This window comes from Berghia stephanieae, chromosome 13 (genome assembly GCF_034508935.2).
Source record: "Berghia stephanieae isolate SIO BIC M18660-M18661 chromosome 13, UCSD_Bste_1.3, whole genome shotgun sequence".
Lineage (NCBI taxonomy): Eukaryota > Metazoa > Mollusca > Gastropoda > Nudibranchia > Aeolidiidae > Berghia > Berghia stephanieae.
The window spans coordinates 19208391-19235629 of NC_088372.1; the positions used below are offsets into that span (position 1 = coordinate 19208391).

The window sequence follows — 27239 nt, forward strand, 5'->3', positions numbered from 1 at the left end:
TGCTGTCATACATAATTCACCGTAAGTGGCACATATCTGGATGGAGACTATTGACGTAAGCTGTGATTCACACATGAACTCAAGTGATCGGAGAACCATTCTGGATAGGATGAGAGTTGGTAGAGGAAGCGAAAATAACTCGGATTAGCGTATCAATATTAATCAGTGATTGTTGATTGGCAACTGTGACGACATCATGAGTGGACTATAATAGACTAATAATATCTTCGTTTTCATCACACACGACCCCAAGGTCACCACGATAAACCGAAATAGTTTACTACTTGCCTGAAGCAAATCAAATATTTCCTTTCTGAAATTATGAATACTCTAGGTATAGATAAAATGAAGTTGGAGTCACTTGAGTCTTTGTTATTGTTTTTTTTTTTTTTGTCATACGCTCTTATGTGTAATTCTCACTAAACTGTATTATCCAGACTATAAACGTTCATTGTTACACAATTTTGTGTGTTGGCCTGTTATACTTCCGGATGACAATGTTGTGAGCTTCTTAGCCAAGCTCATACTATCTATAGATAGAGTTTTAAAAATTACGCTTTCTAGCCACGGCATCCTTAGCTTCCATCGCCGAGGCATTCAATTGAGAAATATAGATAATCCATCAAACAGGATGTCTGATGTCAACCGGAACCACCCCTGCTGTCCAAAGTGAGCAAATTGGATTCACTAGTCTGATGTCACGTCCCCCAGTAACGGCGAGCAGCCTGGTTTTAAACAAAGAAAATGGGTACTTTTTATTCTTCACGCTGGCTATAACTTTTCATATGTCATGTGATCAGAATGTATAAAAGTCAAAACATGATTATATTTGTAATGCTTATCTCCTCTGGATACACTATTATGCTCGTCGGAGAAATATTTCATAAGGGCGTCCGCCATTGTTCCCAAAGTTTAGAGCCAGTTACTAAGTTACCATGCGTCATTACGAGGGAAGTGACGCCATGACTGTTGAAGCCGATTGGGGGTTAATAATCTTGCCTAATGGAGAAAAAAAAAACGAAAGTGCCTGGAGCGAGGCTCGAAGCAGGAAACTCAGGATCACAGTGCAATGCCGTAACACCCCCCCCCCCCCCCCCCCCCCCCCCCCCCCCGAGAGTAAAAAGCATCCAACATTGATCGAACTTGACTTTACGTGAAAAGTCTAGCGGATAGGGATTAAAATGGTGGTATGTGCGGCTATGTGATCTAGTATTATGACACTCGCTGTCGGATCGGAAGGCCCTGTGTTTGAGCCTCACTTGGCGCATAGTTGAGTCCTTGGAAAAGCTTCTTTACTCACATTCTCTCATCGTACCCTTGTGTATAATGAGTACCTAGCTGTTAACAGCGTTGTCTTGGTTCGGAAAAAAAATAGTATCGCCGAACAAGAGTCATACCACGTCTAACATGTTACGTATTGCTGTTGGCCAGGGATCATTTGTAAAGCGCTTTGAGCACGTTTAGTGGATATTGCTCTATAAAAAAGCTCAAGTTTTTTTTTCATGCTCCAGTATCTATGTTTCAAGAAGGTTTTTAACTATTTCAGTTTAAAATGATTGCGCACAGGGTGCTTGTAATATTAGAATATATAGAAATTACAATGGGCATGATCTATATTAACTTTCCATGAGCTCGAGGTCATTGGTCACATTGCAAAATGTGCTCAAAGTGACCCACATAGAGAAAAAATGTTCACATATTTTGAACTATCTAACCTTACGATTGGTCATTGTGTTCAGCTTGACACATGGCTATGTTTACAACTTTCATAAACAAAGCAGTGTGTTTACATTTTAAAAAAAATATCCAATCGTTGGACAGCAACAAATCATGTGATTGATGACTCGGTTGGACGAAAACATGAATATAGATCGCTCCCATTGGTCGTTAAAATATGTTTGTTATTTGTTGTTATTTTAATGTGAACACCCGATTAAGCATCAATCTGTTGTTTGCAATGCTAAAAAATTCATTTTCACAAAATGTCAAAGATACACTTTAACAAACACAGACATACACAAACTATATGTAGACACACACACTTAATCTCTCTCTCTCTCTCTCTCTCTCTCTCTCTCTCTCTCTCTCTCTCTATATATATATATATATTATATATATATATATATATATATATATATATATATATTATATATAACCGCTTTGGGATTAATAAATTAAAATTAAAAAAAAAAAAAAATTAAAATGTTATGTTGCCAACCAAGCTTTGCGATTCTGGAGATAAAGATAAAGGGAGTAAATCTGACTCATGAATTAACAAAAACTTTTTCAAGTAAACACAAAATACATATATATATTTATATTAGATTGTCATAATAATATAGGCGAAGAATTGTAAATGTATATATATATATATATATATATATATATATATATATATATATATATATATGTGTGTGTGTGTGTGTGTATGTATGTGTGTTTGTGTGTATGTGTATGTGTTTGTGGGTGTAAAAGTGAGTCAGATTAACTCCCTTTATCTTTATCTCCATTTTATTGATTCATTTAGACACTTCTATTATCAGTTTGCGATTCCTGTCCAGCGGTGAGAGGATTTTTGGCCCAGTGTCACACCTCTACATACGAAACTGTTTGGGCGTAGCCATTGCAAAGTTATAGCCAGACAATGACCGAAAAATCCAGTCTTTTGCCACCAAAGAAAGCAAATGGTGACGTGTATTCAATAGTTCAACCAATGAAATAACTTGTTTCCTCGAGACCTTTGCGATGTCCCAAGTTTGAGATTTTGTTTGCCAAGATGAGGGTCATTTATTTAAATTGATCGATATTAATTTGAAGGACGATGTTTCTGTTCAAAATTTTAAATACGTGTTTTTTTCCAGAATGTGGCAGTTATCTGGTTAAATAACTGGAGAAATTTATTTTTCTGACGTGATGTTGACATTCTGCAATGCACAACCCAGAAGTTCAATAACGACAATGAACAGAGTAATAATATATATATACGAACTGTTAAGTAGTTTCATTGAGAAAATAGGAGGAGTAGGTAAAGATGAAAACAATATCACTGTTAGATGATTGCAATTATTATCCTCTCATCCCATGGGAAGGAGGAAATAACAATGGGTCTATTGATCTCTAGTGTTGCTTAAACCATTGAAGGCAAGACAGAATGTTTCCTTTGACATAAGATGATATAACAAAACAAAACAAAACATATACATAACATAACATAACATACACATAACATAACATCACATATCATTGTAACGGTTGCTTCGGCCAACAGCCTTTAAATAGACAGTATGCGCTTGGCTAAGAAGCTCACACCATTGCCATCCGGCTCGTATAACGGACCAACACACAAAAATATGTGTAATCTTGAAAGTTTATAGTCTGGTTAATACAGTTTAGTGAGAATTATCATAAATGCGGATGGCAAAAAAGCAAAGACCTGAGTGACGTCATCTTCATACTATCTATAGAGCTCCCTGTCAATTGTATTTTTGAAGTGATAGGGAGTGTTGGGTTAGAAATTTCAAACTTTTCCATATATTAAGTGTCCTTAAATTTATTTTTAATGTCGAATGATTGTAGAAGAATGTGTAATAAAGTTAAAGTTACAAAAAGTTTATTTTTAGGAAATTGCCAATATAACTCTCTATAATATTTCCATCAACAAATCAAGTAAGTAAAATCAATAATAAACAAAGCAAACAATGAATAATAATATAATAATAATAATAATATAATAATAATAATAATAATAATAATAATAATAATAATAATAATAATAATAATAATAATAATAATAATAATAATTATAATAATATATATAATAATAATAATAATAATAAATAATAATAATAATAATAATAATAATAATATAATAATAATAATAATAATAATAATAATAATAATAATAATAATAATATAATATATAATATATAATAATAATAATAATAAATAATATTAATAATAATAATAATATAATAATAATAATAATAATAATAATAATAATAATAATAATAATATAATAATAATAATATAATAATAATAATAATAATAATAATAATAATAATAATAATAATAATAATATTAATAATAATAATAATAATAATAATATATAATAATAATAATAATCGTGTATTTATCTTCCCGAAAAATAAATTAAAAGAGAGTTAAAACTCTCTCCTTACCAGCCTTTTTCAGGATTTTCGCCAAAACTTCACACACAACTAACACAAAAATATATTTTTATCACTCAAACGCAATAGCAGTAAGTAAAGTTCTTGCGATACATAATACCTGTAGCAAAACATGCTCTGGATACAACACACTGTTCATTTTCTTTAAATTTTATGATGTACAAAAGAAATTTGAATAATAACAATGTTGGTTGTATCGTATATATATATATATATATATATATATATATATATATATATATATATATATATATATATATATATATATATATATATATATATACGTAATGAATGTGACAATTTTCCAATAGTTGGTAAGGAGAGGGTTAAAAAGTTTATTGTTGTCAATTTTATCTCAAGCTTGGACAATTTATTTGTTTTTAAATTGAGCTTTTTATATAGCGAAATATCCACTAAACGTGCACAATGCTCTTTACAAAGGGTCCATGACCAACAACAACATGTAACATGTAGAACGAGACATGACGACGCCTATTAGGCGATAATACATTTTCTTCCGACATAGACAACGGCCAGGTACTCATTTTACATCTGACTACGGTGAGAGAATGTGAATAAACAGCCTTTTCCAAGGACTCAACTATGCGCCGAGTGAGGCTCGAACCCAGGACCTTGCGATCCGAAAGCGAGTGTCATATCATAAGACCGCATATCATCGCTTTGTCTGCTCCCTTAAAGAGAACGATTAGATCATAAATAAATGTGAGGATAAGTCAGAAAAAGTCGAGCCCCGCTCTTAAAGGTTTAACGAGATAAGCGTGTGAATGGTGATATCAATCTATATTTTACCTTAGAGCTTACGTGTACCTATTAAATAAGTAACGATATGCACAGATTATATATAACGAGTTTCTATGGTTTCATCACGCTTAAAGCACTTTATGCAGTTAACAACTGTGTCAATAGGATACAGTAGTCTGATGTCACGCCGCCTGGCAACGGCGGCCATCTTGGTTCTAAACAAAGAAAATCATTACTTTTTATTCTTCATGCTGGCTAGAACTTTCCATATGCCTTGTGATCAGAATGTGTAAAAGTCAAAACATGATCGTATTTATAATGTTTTTCTCCTCTGGATACGCTTTTATATTCACCAGGGAAATATTTCATACGGCTTCCGCCATTGTCCTGATAGTTTAGAGCCAGTGTTACTAAGTTGCCATGCGTCTTTAGGAAGGAAGTGACGTCACGACGGTTGAAGAGTATAGGGTAGAAAAGTTGTGACGTTATAGACTTATTGATATCATCATCTCAAACATCAGGTGACATCATCTCAAAATATTTTATTAAGTACCATTTTTACGCAGACGACACCCAATTACTGTTTCCCATTAATATCGACAATCATCTCAATGTTATAACGGATATAGAAAATTGTATCTCTGAGATTAGTGACTGGATGTGTTGCAACAAACCCAGGTTAAATGAAAATAAAACAGAGGTGTTGCAAATTACAAGACGGGGCCTCGTGGACCTTTCCACGCTTAACCTGAATCTTTCTGATTGTGTAATTCCCATCACTAAAGAACCTGTGAGAAACTTAGGAGTTTTATTCGATACCAAATTAAACATATCTGCCCATGTCACTAATGTAACTAGATCCTGCAATCTTTACCTTAGATCTATTGGTGCTATTAGAAGGCTTCTTGATATTTATACTACTAAACTTCTTGTGGTCTCTTTGATTCTTACCCGCCTTGATTATTGCAATAGCTTGCTCTATGGTTGTGATAATAATGTCATTAATCGACTCCAAAAGATACAGAACAAAGCAGCTCGATTGGTGACGTTATCTAAAAAGCGCGAGCATATAACACCGATTTTGGAGGACCTACACTGGCTACCTGTAAAGTTTAGGATTGAATTTAAAATACTCACCCATGTTTTCAATTGCTTAAACAATTCCGCTCCTGTTTACCTTCAGGAACTTATCCACCTTTATGAACCAGGTCGAAATTTAAGATCTGCTAATTTAAATATCCTAAGGGAACCCCCAAAATCGTTAGTTTTTCATGAGAAATCCTTTGACCACCATGCCCCCGACTGTGGAACTCCATCAATATTGAAACTAAAAATAGTGAAAATCCACTTATCTTTAGAAAACGGTTAAAAACTGAGCTTTTCTGTAGGGCATATAATTTGGACTCTTAGTATGTATTTTATTATAATATATTATGTTATCATCGAATTTGTGTGGTTTTTAACATGTCAGTTCTATATTTGTATATCATACATGATGTGTTGATGTAAAGCGCCAGTGAGCAATTCCAAATTGGAACTAGGCGCTATATAAGTTCATTATATTATATCGTTTAGTGAGTACTAATCACAAATAGACCGTCTAAAAATAATAGCGAAGAGCTAAGCGATGTCAATTTCGTTCCATCTATTGTCCCTTTTGATTTACACAACACTGTTTGTATGAACTTAACAGTTTATAGATAGTTCGAAGATGACGTCACTCAGGTCTTTGTTATTGTTTTTTGCCATCCGCGTTTATGAGTAATGCTCACTGAATTGTATTAACCCGACTATAAACGTTCATGGATACACACAGTTTTGTGTGTAGGTCCGTTATACTTCCGGATGGCAATGTTATGAGCTTCTTAGCCAAGCGCATACTATCAATAGAAAGTGTGCACTTGGCTTAGAAGCTCACAACATTGCCATCCGTAAGTATAATGAACCAACACACAAAATTATGTGTAGCCTTGAACGTTTATAGATAGTTCGAAGAGGACGTCCCTCCGGTCTTTGTTATTGTTTTTTGCCATCCGCGTTTACGAGTAATGCTCACTGAACTGTATTAACCCGACTATAAACGTTCATGGATACACACAGTTTTGTGTGTTGGTCCGTTATACTTCCGGATGGCAATGTTATGAGCTTCTTAGCCAAGCGCATACTATCTATAATCTGGTTAATACAGTTTAGTGAGAATTACTCATAAACGCGGGTGGCAAACAGCAATAACAGAGACCTGAGTTACGTCAATTCCATACTTTATTATTGTTTTCAGACGCCAGTTAGGTGATTAGTTCTCACTAAAATTTATCTCTCCAATCTTAAACATTTAAGGTTATACATAGCTTTCTGTGTTGTACATTTTATCTGGCGAGAAGACGTTGTGAGTATTGGGCGTAAGAGCATAGCATCAATAAACGTTAAAGTTGACATAATATAAGTGTGTGCGTTGGTAAGATTGATCTACATAAATGGTGAATAATTTACTTAAACGTATATCATCAATTAAAGACACTACAAGAATTCAGAAATGCCATTATACTTAACAAAAATCGTTGCCCGCATTGATTGATAACCACTTGCAGTGCACGCGTACCAATGGGATCAGGGCGTCGCTTTCGTTACTTCAGAGCCAGATTCGAAACTGAAACTTCTGGGGTATGATTCATGGAGCGGGACTATGGTAGTCTCAGACTATAGCAAAGTCTGAGACTTTGTAGTCTAAGACTTAGGGAAGTCAGAGACGACGGAAAGTAAGCTATTCATGGAGTCAGACTTCGTCCCTGTCTATCAAGTCTCTGACTACAGAGGTCAATCTATTTTTAACTGGAGATTCCTCAGAAACGTACCACAACACGTCATAGAAATGTGTTACTTTTCCAGCTGCGCATGCGTCATACGAAGTGGCACAGAAATCATATCTATTTCTTCTTCGTGTTTGTTTTGATCGTTTTTTTTTTTTTTTGTTTGTTTTGTTGTTGTTTTTTCAACACAAATAAAAATAGTGTGAGACAAGTTTAGGGGTGGAAAAATTGTTTGAGAATGTGTGTGTGTGTAATGTTTTTAGTAAATATAAATAACGATGGCACTTAAATGATTCTCATCCATGGTGTAGCATTGTTCTAAGTTGAGAGCGGTGGGCGCTGCCATGAAGCATGGGGTCCCGAAAATACTAACGAAAGAGTGATGATGGAGAGGAATCGGTGGAAACAATACAGACAATGGGCGTTTCGGGTACAAACCCTTCGTCGGCACAACAATAAACAAAAAAACGTTGAAAACAAATAAGATGAAATGCAGTATAAATTGCATCGTCTGTACTCAACGATGGTTGGAGTGTGAACGAATCGTTAGCGCGGTGTGATAGAAATGATAAGGCCAGTTAGAGACGTGAAATTTCTAGAAAATAATGGACGATAAAAGACATAAAAGCAATGTACTAGTAGTCGTAGTAGTAGTAGTAGTAGTAGTAGTAGTAGTAGTAGTAGTAGTAGTAGTAGTAGTATAGAGTAGTAGTAGTAGTAGTAGTAGTAGTAGTAGTAGTAGTAGTAGTAGTAGTAGTAGTAGTAGTAGTAGTATGTAGTAGTAGTGTAATGTATTATTTATTATATTATTATTATTATATTATTATTTATTATTATTATTATTATTAGTAGTAGTAGTAGTAGTAGTAGTAGTAGTAGTAGTAGTAGTAGTAGTAGTAGTAGTTGTTGTTGTTGTTGTTGTTGTTGTAGAAGTTGTAGTAGTAGTAGTAGCAGCAGTAGTAGCAGTAGTAGTAGAAGTAGTAGTAGTGGTAGTAGTAGTTGTAGTAGTAGTAGGAGTAATGATAATAATGAAAGTAGCAGCAGCACGTATAGTTAGTAGTGTAGTAGTAGTAGTAGTAGTAGTAGTAGTAGTGTAGTAGGAGGGAGGAGGAGGGGAGGAGGAGGAGGAAGTTACTATGAAACTGTGTGTTGGGGGGGGGGGGGGGAGGAAGTCCCTGTAGAGTGTTTTGAATGGGCAAGATGAGGAGTGTATGTGCGATTGTCGAATCTTCGAGAAAAGTAAAGAAAAGAAAATAAACAAAACCAAAAAATAAATAAATAAATAAATAAATAAATAAATAAATGAATAAATAAATAAATAAATATATAGATAAATAAATAAATAAATAAATATAAAATCAAAAACTGTCGGGTATTCTTGTTCTAATCGCTGTATAATTACTTCCCCAGCGTAGAGGACATATTATGATTTTGAAATTTAGTCTCAGACTACGATATTTACACCTGCTAAATCGCGGGTGTAAATTTCACCCGTTTAGTCCCTCGTTTAGTCTAAGACTTCGCGTAGTCCGGCTTCATGAATATCTTACAACGCCTTTTAGTCTGAGACAACGGATTTAGTCTAGGACTATCGTCGTAGTCCCGCTCCATGAATCAGAGCCCTGGAGTGGCAATATTATAGTTTTAATAGCAGACGATGCGTATCTAGGTCAGACAAGGTCAAGTCGGTAAACATAATCTCGCTCACAATGTTTATGTGTGATTTTAATATAATATAACTTAAATTTGCCTATTTAAGGTGCTTATCACTAAATTCTCTCTAACAGTCTATAGATAGTATGCGCTTGGCTAAGAAGCTCATAACATTGCCATCCGGAAGTATAGCGGACAAACACACAAAACTGTGTGTATCCATGAACGTTTATAGTCTGGTTAATACAGTTCAATGAGCATTACTCGTAATCGCGGATGGCAAAAAACAATAACAAAGACCTGGGTGATGTCATCTTCGAACTATCTATAAATTTTTACTTTACACATAGCATTGTGTATTTTTATGATTGACAAATAGAAATGGCGTGTATTTTACTTTAACACCTACCATAAATTCTCAAATGATATGTTTACCGACTTGACATTGAAAAGCCACAGACAGAAATAAATAGTTCCTTAGTTTCATCTCTTGATGCAATATTATTATCATTTTAGTCTCGGGCCTGACACAAAAACCGGTATTGTGACGTTATTTTTAGACTAATGCACTGTCGATTGCGTTTTCGTTAGTCGTGCTCAAGGAAACAATTAATGACCCCAATGATTGAACTATTGAATACAATTCACGACTTTTTTTTTAGATTTGCCCTTGTATCATGTGATGTATTTTTTTTTTTTTTTTGTGGTGTCAGGTCATGAGTTTACAAAGGCGACACTCAGTGGTTCTGCGGTAAGGTGTCTCGTATTGTCCCAATTGGATTCAATTGTCTGATGTCACGTCGCCCAGCAACGGTGGCCATCGTGGTTCTAAACAAAGAAAATCGCTACTTTTTATTCTTCATGCTGGCTAGAACTTTTCATATGCCTTGTGATCAGAATGTGCAAAAGTCAAAACATGATCAGATATATAATGTTTTTTTTCTCTGGATACGCTTTTAAGCTCGAAGGAAAAATATTTCATAAGGGCGTCCGCCATTGTTCCGATAGTTTAGAGCCAGTTACTAAGTTACCATGCGTCATTACAAGGGAAGTGATGTTGAGACTGTTGAAGCGTATAGGCAAGCAGAGATCAGTGGGTGGATGGGTAGGTATCAGTGATGATGGAGAATTCTGACGATGTGCCCTTTGGGCAAGGCACTTTACATCCATTACTTACAAGCAAAAGCAGTATTCTAATACAAACTAAGGCTCTTTATTCTAAATATAAAGCCTTTAATATCCAAGCTGGGTACTTTACTATAATGTATATAAATCACACCCCGTGCAGTATCGATTCTTTGGTATTGACTCATGCAAATCAAACCGGACTGCAATTGACATCTAGCTCCGTAGAATAGATCTATCGTTGCGTTTAAAGGTCTGCGAGTCCCTGGCTTTGATTCAACACTTTCCGGTGTGAAGATCATAATCTAAAACTCTTTTCAATGTCGCCTCAATAGCTGACATTTTTTTTTCGGCGCTTCCCGTCTATTGCTCCCAATGCGACCAATATTGATTGTTGTTGTAATCGTAATCGTTCTTGGTATTATAATTATTATCTCTACTCACGTCAACTACTAGCACAGATGAAGCTATAACTGACATCGTTTCGTCTACACTGACTTATCATGACTTACTTGTTGGGTTTTTTATTTATCAATTTGATCCGAAAAAACTTTATTTTTCACACACACAGAAACACACACACACACACACACACACACACATACACATGTATATTGATAGTATGCGCTTGGCTGAGAAGCTCATAACATTGCCATCCGGAAGTATAACGCACCAACACACAAAACTGTGTACCCATGAACGTTAATAGCCGGGTTAATACAGTTCAGTAAGCATTACTCATAAACGCGGATGGCAAAAAACAATAACAAAGACCTGAGTGACGTCATCTTCGAACTATCTATATATCGTTTTCGGATGTAGGTTTATTGCGCATGTGTGTGCATGTGTGATGTGTGCGAGTATGTGGTCTGGGGGGGGGGGGGGGGGGGGGGGGGGGCGTCGTAGGGGTAGTGGTTGTATCATTTGATTTTGTAGTGTCTATTGGAATGTAAGCATTTTTTCCTGTGTAAGCACGTGCTGAATATCTCTCTCTCTCTAAATAAATAAATAAATAAATAATTCGCTCCGAGAAACTGTCGAGCACTCTACATGGTTCCAGCTAACTCCCCTCAACCAAATATATAACATTGCCACCCGGAAGTATAACGAACCAACACACAAAACTATGTGTAACCATGAACTTTTTATTTGTGGTCTAGTGGTTTGCCACTCGCTTTCGGATCGGAAGGTCCTGGGTTCGAGCCTCGCGCTCGACGCATCGTTGAGTCCTTGGAAAAGGCTCTTTACTCACACTCTCTCACCGTACTCAGGTGTAAAATGAGTACCTGGCCGTTAACAGCGTTGTCTTTGTCCGAAAAACTGTAATATCGCCTAATAGGCGTCATGTCCTGTCCTACATGTTAAATGTTGCTGTTGACCAGGCACCCCTTGTAAAGCGTTTTGAGCACATTTAGTGGATATTGCGCTATATAAAGCTCAGTTTTAAAAAAAATAATTTTTTAATAGTCTGGTTGATACCGTTTAGTGAAAATTACTCATAAACGTGGATGGCAAAAAACAATAATAAAGACGAGTGACGTCATCTTCATTCTATCTATACAATTTAAGAATTAAATATTAATAGACAGAGTATTGAGTGGTGCCGAATTCAAACGAACCAGTTGCAAGCTCGTGAGGTTGGGAAATCGTCCGGTATGGTCTCGAGGTCATTGGTCACATGGGAATATGTGCTCAAAGTCACCCACATAGTGAAAAGTGTTCACAGTTTTTTAAAATATCTAAAATCACGATTGGTCATTTTGTTCAGCTTGATACATGGGTATGTTTACAACTTGAATAAACAAAGCAACGTGTTTACATTTCTTAAGAACTATCCAATCGTTGGAGAGCAATAAATCATGTGATTGATGAACTGGTTGGACGAAAATATGATTATAGATCGCTCCCATTCAAACAAACCAGTTGCAAGCCCGTGCGGTTTGGGAAATCGTCCGGAATTTTTTTTTTTTTAAATCTAGACTTCAGCAATAGTTTGTCATCCTTCTCCATAGAACATAAATCCAACCTAGGTCCGCTTTTTTCGGCTTTTGATGCAATATTCAGCATCTCAAACACCAGGATTTAACCGTGGCCTTCGTAAAGTTATGGCCTGATACTGACCAAAAATTGACGTCAAAATGCCAGTCTTTTGCCACAAAAGAAAACAAATCGTGAGTTGTATTCAATAGTTCAACCAATGAAATAATTTGTTTCCATGAGCTGTATTAACGACAACTCACTAAGCGGTGCAAAAACCAAATAATGACGTCAAACTGCCAGCCTTTTGGTTTTCAGTATCAGGCTATAACATAACGATGGCTACGATTTAACCCTCTCCTTACCACTCATAGGAAAATCGTCACATTCATTACGATGCATCCAATAATTTTCTCATTCTGATTTCTTTTGTGATAGTTATAGCTATACAAACTCGATACTTTGTTGCAGAGCTCATTTTTTGTGAACAGGATATAGAATAATATAGGTCCTACTCGTGACCATCTGTTTGAAAAATCTATCTTTGTGTTGGTTGAGTATGAAGTTTCGGATATAATTTTGAAAAAAGCTGGTAAGGAGAGTTAATACCGTTTTGACGGGGTGTATCACATAATCATTCTTTTTGGACATTCTGACATAACTCTAGTTAGAGGCAATAAGTCCCAAATGTAATTTATTATTTTCTAATTGAAAACAAAATCTTGAAAACTTTCCAATATGATTCGGCTGTGAATTTATTTCTAAAATACGGTAATCCATTGTAATATGGTTGTGTGTTCTATTTAAGAGTATTCTCTCTTAATATCTCTAATTAAACGTATGATAAGTGACCCATCGTCTCAAAGAGATTTTATGTCGGGAAGAACAGAGTGCTAACAGTGGGATTCAATAGTCTGATGTCACGTCCGTCCAGCAACCAGCAGGTTGGTTCTGAACAAAGACAATTGGTACTTTTTATTCTTCATACATGATGGATAGAACTTTTTTTTTTTATATGTCATGTGATCAGAATGTATAAAAGTCAAAACATGGTCAGATTTATAATGTTTTTCTCCTCTGGATACACTTTTATGGTCGATGGCTAGAAGTATTTCATCAGGGTGTCCGCCATTGTTCCGATTTTAGAACCAGTTACTAAGTTATTATGCGTCATTACGAGGGAAGTAAAGTCACGACTGTGAAGCCTCTAAACCATAGAAGTAACGAAATTAACGTCAATCAATCAGCTCTTTACTATTGCTTTTATCCAGACATTTTTATGAGTAGTTCTCACTAAATTTAGTCTATAAACGTTTTAATTTGCGCATAGTTTTGTGTCGTGGCATGTTAAGTAATTTAACTAAACGCATAGCATCAATAGACCCACAATTATCAAGCTACCGGTTTAATTTTTGTTCGCTACGACGGAGAATATAACACAATTTTTCACATTGAGACAATGAAAATGTTGCTGCTTGAAGCTCAAAGGAAAATGTAGAGATATCATTCATCATGTTTTATTGATAAAGGGGAAACCCAAAACGTCAACCATATCGGTCTTCGTTCAATAAATTGACGCTTACACTTCAATACTTATCGTTATTTTTTCACATTGGGGAAAAAAAAAAACTCGAAGTTTCGTATCTCTTACGATGTTGATTCTAAATTAAGAAACTAGAGAGCAGGCACCGTATAAGAAATAGAACTGAACAAGTAGTGTGTATGAAAGGTGCCAGACGAAGCAAGAATAAGAAGGTCTGAGGTTCGATCCCCAGTCGAGATAGACTGATTTTTTTGGGATGTTATCTTTCTTGTATTTTTCTTTCTTGCTTTGTCTGGCACCTTTCATGCACACTTGTTCAGTTCTTTATAATAGGATTCCTAATTCACTTTTTTTGTGTGTGTGTGTCCAATTCAACGGAGATAAAGATAAAGGGAGTAAATCTGACTCATGAATGAACAATACAATGTATTGTTTATTCATGAGTCAGATTTACTCCCTTTATCTTTATCTCCATTTTATTGACTCATTTAGGCACCTCTATTGTCCAATTCAACCTGACATATTACCGTTTTGAGATGGTGGGTCACATATTATTATAAGCTCAACTTCTTTGTAGCTAAATCTGTTTATTTTGTTCAAATCATTTTCAAACCCGATGCGCCCCGCATGAGGTCTCTTCTCCCGATCGATGGGAATCATTTTCCGGTTGAACACTCTCGAAAAAATATCGCCATACTGGCTGGCGTTTTTTAAATCAATATGTAATACAAATTATAATTGTTCTATTTTTTGAATAAGTTTGATATCTCCACAAAGGCACGGGTAACGGCTGATGGGTGAGTGAGTGAGTGAGTGAGAGAGTGAGTGACACTACAATTATCCAGTTAATTGCCATGATACTCTGGAAAAAAAAATCGTGTTTAAAAAAATTGAATTTGGCCGAATTACTCGTCCTTCAAGTATCGGAAGATTTTAATTGTGCGGCTATAATATGGTCTTGTGGTATGACACTCGCTTTCGGATCTGAAGGTCCTGGGTTCGAGAATCGCTCGGCGCATAGTTAAGTCCTTGGAGAAGGCTCTTTATTCACATTCTCTCACCGTACTCAGGTGTAAAATGAGTACCTGGCCGTTAACAGCGTTGTCTCTGTCCGAAAAAAATATAACATCGCCTAACAGGCGTCATGTCCTGTCCTAAATGTTAAATGTTGCTGTTGGCCAGGGACCCCTTGTAAAGCGCTTTGAGCACATTTAGTGGATATTGCCCTGTATAGAAGCTCATTAAAAAAAATGTATCCTCATTTTGGTGAAAACTCTCAAACCTGGAACTTCGCGATGTCTTCAGAGGACTATCTACCAGATTGAGAGTGTTTGCCAAAATGAGGGTCATTTATATGGAGATCGCTATTTGAAGGACGAATTTTCTCGCCAAATTTTTAAATACGTTTTTTTTTTCTTTTGGAGTACGTCTGATAACTGGTGAATGTAATAAAATTATTGTCACAAAGAAAACGGCCAACTTCATACCTAAGCTTGCAATACAAACCTTAAGAGATGAGGTGAGTATAAAAAGTACCAGAAGAGAATAGAGAACAAAAATTTCGCGGCGGTGATGGGGGTTTGAACCCGCGACCTCACTGGTACGACAACTATGCCTGGCCGGGGAGAGCGTGACTCTACCGTATGAGGTATCAACGATACAAAACTTAGTATTTGTTTGTGAATTAAGGCAATAATTCATTCATAATTAAGAGGTCTATGCATTCACAAATATAGTTAAGCCTATCTATATTGTGATTAAAACCTCATTGTTTGTTTATGAAGTTAGGCTATTCAATGATAAGTATTTATACTTTATGTTATTTGTGTAAATTGATAGTGTTTTTTTTTTTTTTGCTGCCGCTTGAAGGCATTTTATTGTACCCACATGGTTTATTCATATCTATATCAAACACACACATTCTCCTTTTTGGCATATAATAATAATGAAAATAATAATAATAATAATAATAATAATAATAATAATAATAATAATAATAATAATAATAATAATAATAATAATAATAATAATAGTAATAATAATAATAATAATAATAATAATAATAATGATGATGATAATAATAATAATAATAATAATAATAATAATAATAATAATAATAATAATAATAATAATAATAATAATAATAATAATAAATAATCATAATTAATAATAATAATAATAATAAATAATCACAATTGTTGATATTGTTATTATTACTATTATCTATTATTATTATTATTATTATTTATTATTATTATTATTATTATTATTATTATTACCATTATTATTATCTATTAAAAAGCCAATACATCCACAAACAATGAAGTCGGCATTGTGAATATGACAAGTGTTGCTAATAACATTGTCATAAATTTTTTAAGTTATTATTCTTAAACCTAGTCACAAGAAATAATTGCTTTCATAATGGGCAAATATGTCACTAAAAGAGGTTGAACAAAATGAAACTTAATGAAAACAATAGAATTAATGTTAAAGTGCCTTGAAACAATTAACAATTGTTTAGTTGTATCAATATTACTCTCAATGGATATTCTCTTTCATCAAATGGCGACTGCTTTCAGAATCTATAACAATGTATTTACGAGAACGCAAACTGACGTGTATTTGTGGATAAGTCTGATATAACTCAAGGTGCTGGGGTCTCCTTATAATGGAAATACCCTCACACTATCGTAAAATGATATACGATTCTTTTATTTCTTTGTATTTATTAAACGATCTATTTTTACCGTGTTAAAGAACACTACGAGCTTGCGAGTATGCGTTATTGCACGTTTTAATAAACGAGTTTGATATAAACGAAAACATGAAAGAACATGATTTTTCCACCCCTCTAAGTAATATTCTTAGATATTTCGAGACCATTTTTATGGTAGATAGTAATACTTCTCTTCGCCATAACTTTTGTGTTCTTCTCCAGCTGCTTGAATGACCATTTGACCCCATCAAAGAAAAACGTTGGATTTGTATTCATGCGCACCAAAAGATTATTTATAATTTCCAATCAGCTGTCTTTTACACATTATTTCACACCAATAATATGAGCGAAACTATTCTGCAATCGTTGAATGATTTCAAAATATTATTCAACGATTACAGTGATGCCTGCCGGGAATGTCAGGCAGCTCCAGAGACCCGCGATCACATCGTCCTCCACTGTCCACTAACTAAACTTGAAGGTGGCTATGAAATAGTCCTTAGGGCGGAGGAAGACTTTCGAAGCTGGGTTGATGAAATCAATTTGGAGGTGTAGACGTACGCTACTTTCAAAACCAGAACTAAAGAATTAACAAAAAAGCTCTAATAACTTCTCTCATGTTATGTCTGATTAACTATTTTGTTTGTATTTGCTATCTAGTGGAGAAAACGCGATATTTGCGGAGAAATAAAAGCTATTACGAACAGGCACTTGTCCATTTTGATTATTATACAACTGTTGTGTGGAAATTCACATAAATCAAGACCAATCTTTTTAGCGGTCAAATATAAAATCTGTCCGATAATAAAGTCTGTAGTAAATGAATTGGATTCAATAGTCTGATATCATGACGCCCAGCAACAGCGGCCATCGTGGTTCTAAACAAAGAAAATATGTACTTTTTATTCTTCATGCTGACTAGAACTTTTCATATGTCTTGTGATCGGAATGTGTAAAAGTCGAAACATGATCAGATTTATAATCGTTTTCTTTTTCCTCTGGATACGCTTTTATGCTCGTTGGAGAAATATATGTCCGCCATTGTTCCGATAGTTCAGAGCGCGTTACTAAGTAACCATGCGTCATTACGAGGGAAGTGACGTTACGACTATTGAAGCGTATAATAGCGCCTTACATTCACCATGTCTCCTCCTTCATATCATAGATAGAACGAAAATGACGTCACTCGGGTCTTCGTTATTGTGTTTTGCCATCTATGTTTATGAGTAATTCTCACTAAACTGTATAAACCAGACTATAAAAGTTCATGGTTACACATAGTTTTGTGTGTTGGTCCGTTATACTTCCGGATTGCAATATTGTGAGCTTCTTAGCCAAGCGCATTCTATCCATTGTTGCGTTAGGCTTTGAGTATATTAAGTAAATATTGCTCTCTATGGAATGAACGAAGTTCGCGTCACCCAGCTCTTTGGTTTCTGTTTTTTTAAACAACCATTTAGTGATTAGTTCTCACTAAATCATATCAGTCAGACTTTCGATTGTGTGCGCTTGTCTTAGAAACTCACAACCTAACAGTCCGGGAATAAAACGGACCAACAAACAAAATTATGTGTAATCTTGAACGTTTATAGTCTGTTTAATATATCTAAGTGAGAATTACTCATAAACAAGGATGGCAAAAAAAAAACAACACAACAATAACAAAGACCTGTGTCACGTCAGCTTCATTCTATCTATAAACGTTAAAGGCTTCACAGTTTTGTGTGTTGGTATGTTCAATTTAGATGATGGATGGTGTGAGTAGTTTACTTAAAGATATAGCATCGATATAAGCTTAAGTCTTAAGTTTTCAAAAGGATCAAATTAGGCTCAGAATTATTTCTGGTAATCCGACTGTAACAATGATTATGTCTAATCCTCAACTTTGCTCTCCTTGAAATAGAAAAACAATTATTTTTTTCTTGCAAAATCTCCATTACTTAATCACTAAATCATAGACCGAGAGAATAATTTGGTGCTGTAAAATCCTATTTTACGATTTTGTATTTAAGCTCTGAGAACGCCCCCGCAAATATGTTTAAATGATGGTCCTTGTCATTTCCAGTTTTGAAAAACAAAATCAAAACAAAAAATACATCGAATTATTCAATATCATTTAACGAATCGGGTTTTTAAAAAAATATTTTATAGTTTGTGTAATGTGGATTTCAATAAAATGTCCGATGGCCTTTTACGACAGGGCCCTGGGATAGCATCCGCCATTTTGGAATTGAAGAGAATTTACTCGTGTTGCCAATTTTCATTTTATATAAGGCTGGATTGACGATTAAATTCTGTTCATATTTAGTTATATTTGACGGGCGCATCATTCCAGTATATCAATAAAGTCAATTTTGCGGACTCAGCAAAATGTTTTCTATTTTCTATTATTATTATTATTATTTTATTATTATTATTATTATTATTATTATTATTATTATTATTATTATTATTATTATTATTATTATTATTATATTATTATTATTATTATTATTATTATCAGTTATATTTTTTTTTGATTATTATATGAATGAAAATGGGCCCGATAGCTCAGTTTATAGAGCCCTCTTCTAACACACGGTCAAGGTTACTTCTGACTTATCTATTGATGCTATGTGTTTAGCTAAAAATCTTAAACATCCACCAGCCGGATATAACGTACCAATACAAAATAAACTATGTGTAACGTTAGTCGTATATATAGTCTGATTGATAGAATATAGTGAGAAGTAATCATTATAATGGCTGTCTAAAAACAATACAAATTTCTGAGTGACGTCAATTTCGTTCCATATATTCACATGGCAGTGACTGCGTAACTGGGTATTTATAATCTCACTAAAAGTACGTTTTATTAGACTCACGTCATATCTAAAGGGTAGCAAGCAATAACATAACAAAACATAACATAGTAAGGGTTACATTGGTCAAGACCCTTCAAATACTCTATGAAAAAAAGAAAAGTTCAGGCCAAACATTTCCAGATTTGATCATAACTATGATCACCATTTACAAGTTAAACAATCAAAAATATATCGATTAAAAACGTATTCATCAAATTCTAATTTTAAGCTAGTACGGATCTCCCTACCAACAACATTTTAAAAATGATTTATAATTTTGGAATCTTGGTTATAGAATTCAAATTAAACCACCCTCTCCCTAAATAAATAGTAACGCGGAATGATATAATGTTTACAATAAAAATTTGTGACGTCAAATTATCAAACGTTTAATTTCACTAAAAAATCAGATTCTTTAAAAATAAGTAATCATTTAAATATTTTTGAAGATGTCTTTTATTCAAAGATGACGAAAAAGAAATAGATTGAAGGATAGATTTAATGATTTCTTACACTCTTGGGTTTTAGAATTCGAACCTCAATCTCCCAACGAGCACTCGCAGACTCGTGCAGCGGCCACGCAAACACGTCCGGAATCCCAAAAAGCAAAAGTGTAAGAATCGTATATTGTTCCATGTTTTAACTGTCCTTACAATAAAAACAATTTTGCCGTATAATTGTAGAAGAATTTATCACAAAACATTTAATTTGTCTCCACGGGTAAATTTATGAAGTGTATTGTGGTCTATCTGATGTGCTTTTAATCTTTACACTTTTTTCTATTTTCTTTTACAGAATAAACATCCTATCAAGAAAGCAGTGACAGCTACTATTATATTCTTAGCGTTGTCAACAAATCGCAAAGTCGCAATAAAAGAAGAAGAAGAAGAGGTTGACAAACCAAGCATAAAAATTCATTACTCAGACTGCTGACGAGGTATCCACTACTCCAGAGAGACGCGAAGATCACCAGGATAACTACTACCTCTGCCGCCATTTCTATCACCAACCAACATAGAGGAAACCATTAAGAGTATTAACTGCATCCTCATTACCGCAATCTACCATCGTCATCACAACAACAACCCCCCAAAACCACCACCACCACCACCACGAACACCAAATCAACCATGATGAACAGAATCGTAACTTTATCTTTACACACCGGTCTATTAATCCTTTTGCTTGTCTGTATAGCTGACTGTTTATTTCTTAAAGACACAGATCTTAGTAGGTAAGATGTTAAAAAATATTATGAAGAGTTGAGAGAGCGGAGAGCGGTTGTGTGTGTGTGGGGGGGGGGGTTGCTTGAAGCCTGAGATCGTAAAATTACTAACAAAAAGGTTAAATTGAAATGCTTCGGATGGGAACTGTATGTTTATTTCTTTAAGATATAATCTTAAAGGTGAGCTATGATTAAGATTGTCTTCAAAGCATTTTTATATTGCAATATCCACCAAAGCGCATCCTAGCCAACAGCAACACAACACGCTGTTCCCATCCGGAGCATTTCAATTTTCAACAATCTAAAGAGTACATGGGAAAAACGACAGTTGACCACTTTTCGAAACATCTGTGTTATTGTCCCCCTTGAGTGGTGTCAGGAGTCCAAAATTTCTCTCCAAAAATACAACAGTAGATGTATGTGTGTAGTTTTTCCCTTTTTCTAATTTTAGAAGGTGAGACCCATGACATCACTCCAGGGTGCAATCCCTGTAGTCTTTATATGATGATAATGTAAGGGAAAGAAAAATACTCGTAGTATATGCGACACCTGTTTGTTTTTATAGCTGATTGTTTATGTCTTAGAGATAGACTTTAAAAGGCGAGATATGATTAAGAATATCCTCAAAGCATTTTAATATTGCAATATCCACCACACGTGCTCAAAGCGCATCCTAGCCAACAGCAAAACAGCATGTAGGACGAGACATGACAAGACGCCTGTTTGGCAATATTCCGACAGACACAACACTGTTACTCGTCATTTTACACCTGATTCCGATGAGAGAATGTGAGTAAAATGAGTTTTCTAAGGTCTCAACTGTGCGCCATTAGAGGGAGAATCGAACACTGGATCTGTCGGTACGAAGGCGACTATCACACCACCAGACCACATAGCCGCGCGGCAGTTTCTTGAGTTATTATTTATTTAGTAAGCGTCTTCCACACTGTTTGGTTGGGAAATGTGACAATTATTTTTATCTATTCACCAATTTGGTTAGTTATTTAATGGGTTGTTTTTAAATATAATTTCTTTATTTATATTTATCTGTTAATTTATTCATTTATCTATAATTTATTACACCTCAAGGCACAAACGAGGGTTCCGTAATAATGCGGGCCGCAGACTAGCACACGGCTACGGAAAGAGAGGCTACCCCTCCTCACCTTCTACCGACAACCTTTTAAATGACGAGGCGGAAGTCGATGCTGGTACCTCGTTGTCGTCTTTAAAGTCCCGCCAATTGTCGGAAGCAAGAAGGAAACTGTTGGAATCCATGCGAGAAGAGGAACCCAGCAGGTTAGTAACGGGTGGCTATATTATTATGGTCTAGTAGTACGACACTCGCTTTCGGATCGGAAGGTCCTGGGTTCGAGCATCGGTCCCGCGCATACTTGAGTCCTTGGAGAAGGCTCTTTACTCGCATTCTCTCACCGTACTCTGGTGTAAAATGAGTGCCTGTCGTTAACAGTGTTGTCTCTGTCCGAAAAAATTGTAACATAGCCTAACAGGCGTCATGTCCCGTCCTAAAAGTTAATTTTTTCTGTTGGCCAGGGACCCCTTTTAAAGCGCTTTCAGCACATTTAGTGGACATTGCGCTATATAAAATAGCTCAATTTTTTAAAAAGATATAATTTACCTCATCTATCATCACCAACATCAATAGTAACTACCCTGAACCAGGATCTCTCCACATATCAGAAATTTCTGGATTGACATGAGGCCGAATTAATTGCTGGAGAACTAAGAAATATTGCAGTGTCCGTACTTTTGTCACAACAAGATTTTGACAGCCTCAAAACTCTGGCCTAGGACCAATGGAAACAATAAACAACATGACCTATATAGGTTTTTAAAAATCTGTGACTGAATCATACAATTCTCAGCAAGCGCCATTTGGACTGCGAGCCTTACTACTACTACTACTACTACTACTACTACTACTACTACTACTACATACCAATTACTACTAACTAAACTACTACATACTACTACTACTACTATCTACTACTACTACTACTACTACTGCTACTATATATACTACTATTACACTACTATACTACTACTACTACTACTATACTACATACTACTACATTACTACTACTACTACACTACTACTACTACTACTACTACTACTTACTACTACTACTAAACTACTACTACTACTACTACTACTACTACTACTATACTACAACTACTACTACTACACTATACTACTACTACTACTACTACTTACACCAATGCTACTACTACTACTACTACTGCTACTACTCTACTACTACTACTACTATACTACTACTACTACTACTACATACTAGCATACTACTACTACTACTACTATTTACTACTTACTACTACTACTACTACTACTACTACTACTACTACTACTACTACTACTACTACTACTACTACTACTACTACTACTATATCCTCATCCTTTTCAATAAGGACAATAGTGTGATGTCAAAATACTGGTTCCAGTCTCATTGGATGTCTGAATCTACTCCGCCGGAATACGGAATACATCCATTGTGGAACTGATCATTTGCTTTGAATTAAATAATATAATATAAATAAACAAAATCAAGTTTTAAAGTTTCATCAAACCAGGTTTAACTATAAATAAATATCATGTTTGTTTTTTTGTTTTTGTTTTTGTAGCATTGGTGTAGTGTGCATAACTGGTCAGTATTTTACTTAAACGCATGCCATCAATAGTATTTGATTTGTTGGTCCTAAAGTATCCTAACTTTACTGTCTTCTTCCAGCCCAATTCTATCTACACTTGAATTCAGCGATTTGCTTCAAGAGAGCAAGGAATTGGCGTCAGTGATCGTAAGAAAGTTTATTGACATCAATGGTAGGTTTGTTGTCTTTGTCTTTGAGTCTTGATCTTATTCATTACATCATCGTTGCCAAGATGAATATCTTGAAAATCGTCGTCATCATCATCATCATCATCACCATCATCATCCTCATCATCATCATCATCATCATCATCATCATCATCATCATCATCATCATCATCATCATCATCAGCATCATCATCACCAACTTGATTATCATCATCATCATCATCATCATCATCATCATCATCATCATCATCATCGTCATCATCATCATCATCATCGTCATCATCATCATCATCAGCAACAACAACAACATTTACGTATCTACAACATTATCAACATCACCATAACATTTTTGCATCTTCAGACGATGACATCATATCAAGTGACGAATTGTTTAGACGAATCAGAGAATAACCCATGACCTTAGCCGTGACGTCATTGCCTTGTCGTCGTGATGTCATCAATTCTTGTATTACCATGCATATCATTAAAACCATTGGGCAAAATTATAAAGAGTAAAAACATTGGACAAAAGTGCAATCATTCTCATTTTGATCCTAAAAAATAAACAGAAAAACTTGTTATTGTTTTAGATGTGGCCATCAAATTCAAAGCATATTATATGTGGCCATCAAATTCAAAGCATATTATATTTTATGAATTTTCTTTTTTTTCCCCAGTTTTAACAAGTCAAATGTTAACTTTTACTGTGCTGTCGTTGAACTTTATAATTTTAAGCAACAAAAAAAATGTAATATTTTATAATACAGAAAAAGATGATTAATAATGTTTTTTTAATATGTTTAGAATTTTATTTCATTCATATTTCTTATGTTGTTGTTTGTATGTTATTATTTGCTGAGTGACATACATTATAAAGTCCGTATAAACCAAGAGTCCATTTATTTAGATATTAACAAATATTATATCGACCCACGGAAAGAAGCATTAAGCTGTAACAAAAATAAAGATTGTTATTGGTCGGAGGTTATGAGATGACAAAGCCATTCGGTTGTTTTATAAGAAAGTGATTCGAATTCCAATAGATAGTATGCGCTTGGCTAAGAAGCTCATAACATTGCAATCCGGAAGTATAACGGACCAACACACAAAAGTATGTGTGACCATGAATTTTTATAGTCTGGATAATACAGTTCAGTGAGAATAACTCACAAACGCGGATGGCAAAATATAACAACAAAGGCTTGAGTGACGTCATCTTCGAACTATCTATAGACACCTAGATAACCACACCTCTCGGACAGTCGTCATAATGTAAACAATGGCAGTGATTGGTAAACATAGCAAACGACACAGGTTGTACTATCGATGGTATGTATCTAAGTAAAATACCTACTGTTCTACCGCTTGATCAATAAAGCCAACACAGAAAACTGTATGCAAACTTAAACGTTTATAATATGATCGAGACAATCGTGTGATAACTAGTCACCCATGTGGAGGTATAAAAACAATAACAATGATCAGAGAGAGAGAGAGAGGTCGATTTATTCACGTCATTGTTTATAAACAAACAAACCATGCTTGTCCGAACAAGTGTGAAGGTGTGTCACAAATTCCATGTTTTGATTGGTCACAAATCTACTATTCTTTTCTTGTTTCTTTTAATTGGACTTGGACTTATGCTAAAATTTAAAACATGAAATTTGTGCTGAAAGTATTTTCACCTCATTTAAGTGTCGAAGGTGATTGGTACAACATAACATATCGAATATGACGGTGGACAAAGTTCAATTAGACAGAAATTAACAAAGGTTATTGATGATAATTTTTCTTCTGAATCGCAACAAGGGATTACCAGTTGTTAATGTTGTTGTTGTTTGTTGTTGTTCTTGTTTATATAATATACTCCAGTTGTATTGTTTTTAAATAATAATCTGAGATCGTAAAAATTGATGCTAATCGTTTAGATAATATCATTACATCATCCGCCAGCCGGATATAGCGTACCAACCTACAAAACTATGTCTAACTTAAACGTTTATAGCCGGATTGATACAATCTTGGTGATAACTACTCATAAAAATGGCTGTCTAAAAACAACAAAAAAGAGTTGAGTGACGTTAATTTTGTTCCATCTATTATAAATAAGTAACGTAATACCATTCATGGCTAAATATCTTACGAGGAACCACCTAAGAAAATAAGACTTTTTGGATCTTCATTTAAACAATAAGGAAAAATGACCATCCCAAAAATCACGTCTTTTTAGACAGATGTAGATCTAGAAAGTCGTTGGAGACTGATCTTTTGGGATGCTTTTTAAAATTTTTATTTTTCTTTATTTTTTTTTTCTTCTGGCACTGTTCTATGCATACTTGTTCAGATCTTTGTTCTAATATATATAAATTAAATTTACCGATTTAAGAGCATGGGTCATGAATATGAATTGGGTCTATTATAAAGATAAAGTGGATTTTTATTTTTTTTTATTTTTCGTTGTCTATTGAGTAAAATCAGTTTTGTTTTTGCTCTCCCCTTACTACATATTGGTGCTATTCGTTTAGGTAAAATGCTTACAACAGTCGCCAAAAGGAGATAGACAGTTTGCGCTTGGCTAAAAAAAAACTCACAAAATTACCATCCGGAAATATAATTGACCAACACACAAAACTATGTGTCCTTTTCACATATTATAGTCTTTCACGTCCAAATAAATTTGGCAACAAACCGTATGTTTTATCAGGCTCTAAATGATAAAAAATCGCCGATCTTTCTTTCCAATCTCTTTTAACCAGTTAACTGCCGTACTCTGAAAAAAACACATATTTAAAAAGATTGGCCAGAAAGCGTGTCCTTCAAATATCGATCGATTTAAATTACCCTCATCTTGTCAAAAACTCTCAAACCTGGAACTTCGCGAAATATTCTTTCAAGAGTACGGCAGTTAACTTTACAAACTGATGATATAATAGGTATATAACTCGAGATAATGGGTATAAATATCTTTGTTTTTATGTAGTTTAATGACATCATCATCAATTCTGATTTTGTTTTGACTTATTTTTTAATACAAGAGTTGTCGGCCCTTGCGACACTGTTAGGTCATGTTATCCTTAACATTGAGCCTGGTTTACTTATATCTTTTTAATGATGGATTTGCTAGTCTACTGCTTGTCTTGCTGCCACAGATTGAAATTATATATTATGCATATATATATATATATATATATATATATATATATATATATATATATATATATATATATATATATATATATATATATATAATGGGGTTCATAATTCTGCCCAACTTCTTTGTAAGAGTTTATAATTACGTATTTTATAATCCTCTTGTTGCATAGTTTCTCTGTCTGATAATCAGATTGGACAATGATTTACAACGCTTTTGGGTTTTTTTAACAACGATTTGGTTTTGTTTTCTTTTGTTTAAAAGTTTTCAAAGGGACCCAAATATTGAACATTTGTATACAAAATAATCATTTTACACGGGAAAATTTTTCAACACCATTTCAAACGTTCAGAGAGACTCGACACTTAAACTTTGAAACTATAGTACTAATT

General features: G+C 34.5%; 1 protein-coding gene across 2 annotated transcripts in view; it reads left to right on the forward strand.

The window, feature by feature from the left end:
- Window positions 1-26702, forward strand: part of LOC144958701 (uncharacterized) — a 229474-nt gene extending 202772 nt beyond the window's left edge. The window contains exons 3-6 of one of the 2 annotated variants that reach the window (XM_078890845.1): window positions 20412-20850; window positions 21931-22140; window positions 23610-23701; window positions 24058-24443. In XM_078890845.1, coding sequence (XP_078746971.1) covers window positions 20747-20850; window positions 21931-22140; window positions 23610-23701; window positions 24058-24107 — 456 coding nt within the window. In that variant the 5' untranslated portion in view covers window positions 20412-20746 and the 3' untranslated portion in view covers window positions 24108-24443. Of the gene's footprint in view, window positions 1-20411; window positions 20851-21930; window positions 22141-23609; window positions 23702-24057 lie in introns of both variants that reach the window. The other variant, XM_078890844.1, reaches the window with a different exon arrangement.
- Window positions 26703-27239: the final 537 nt, after the last annotated feature.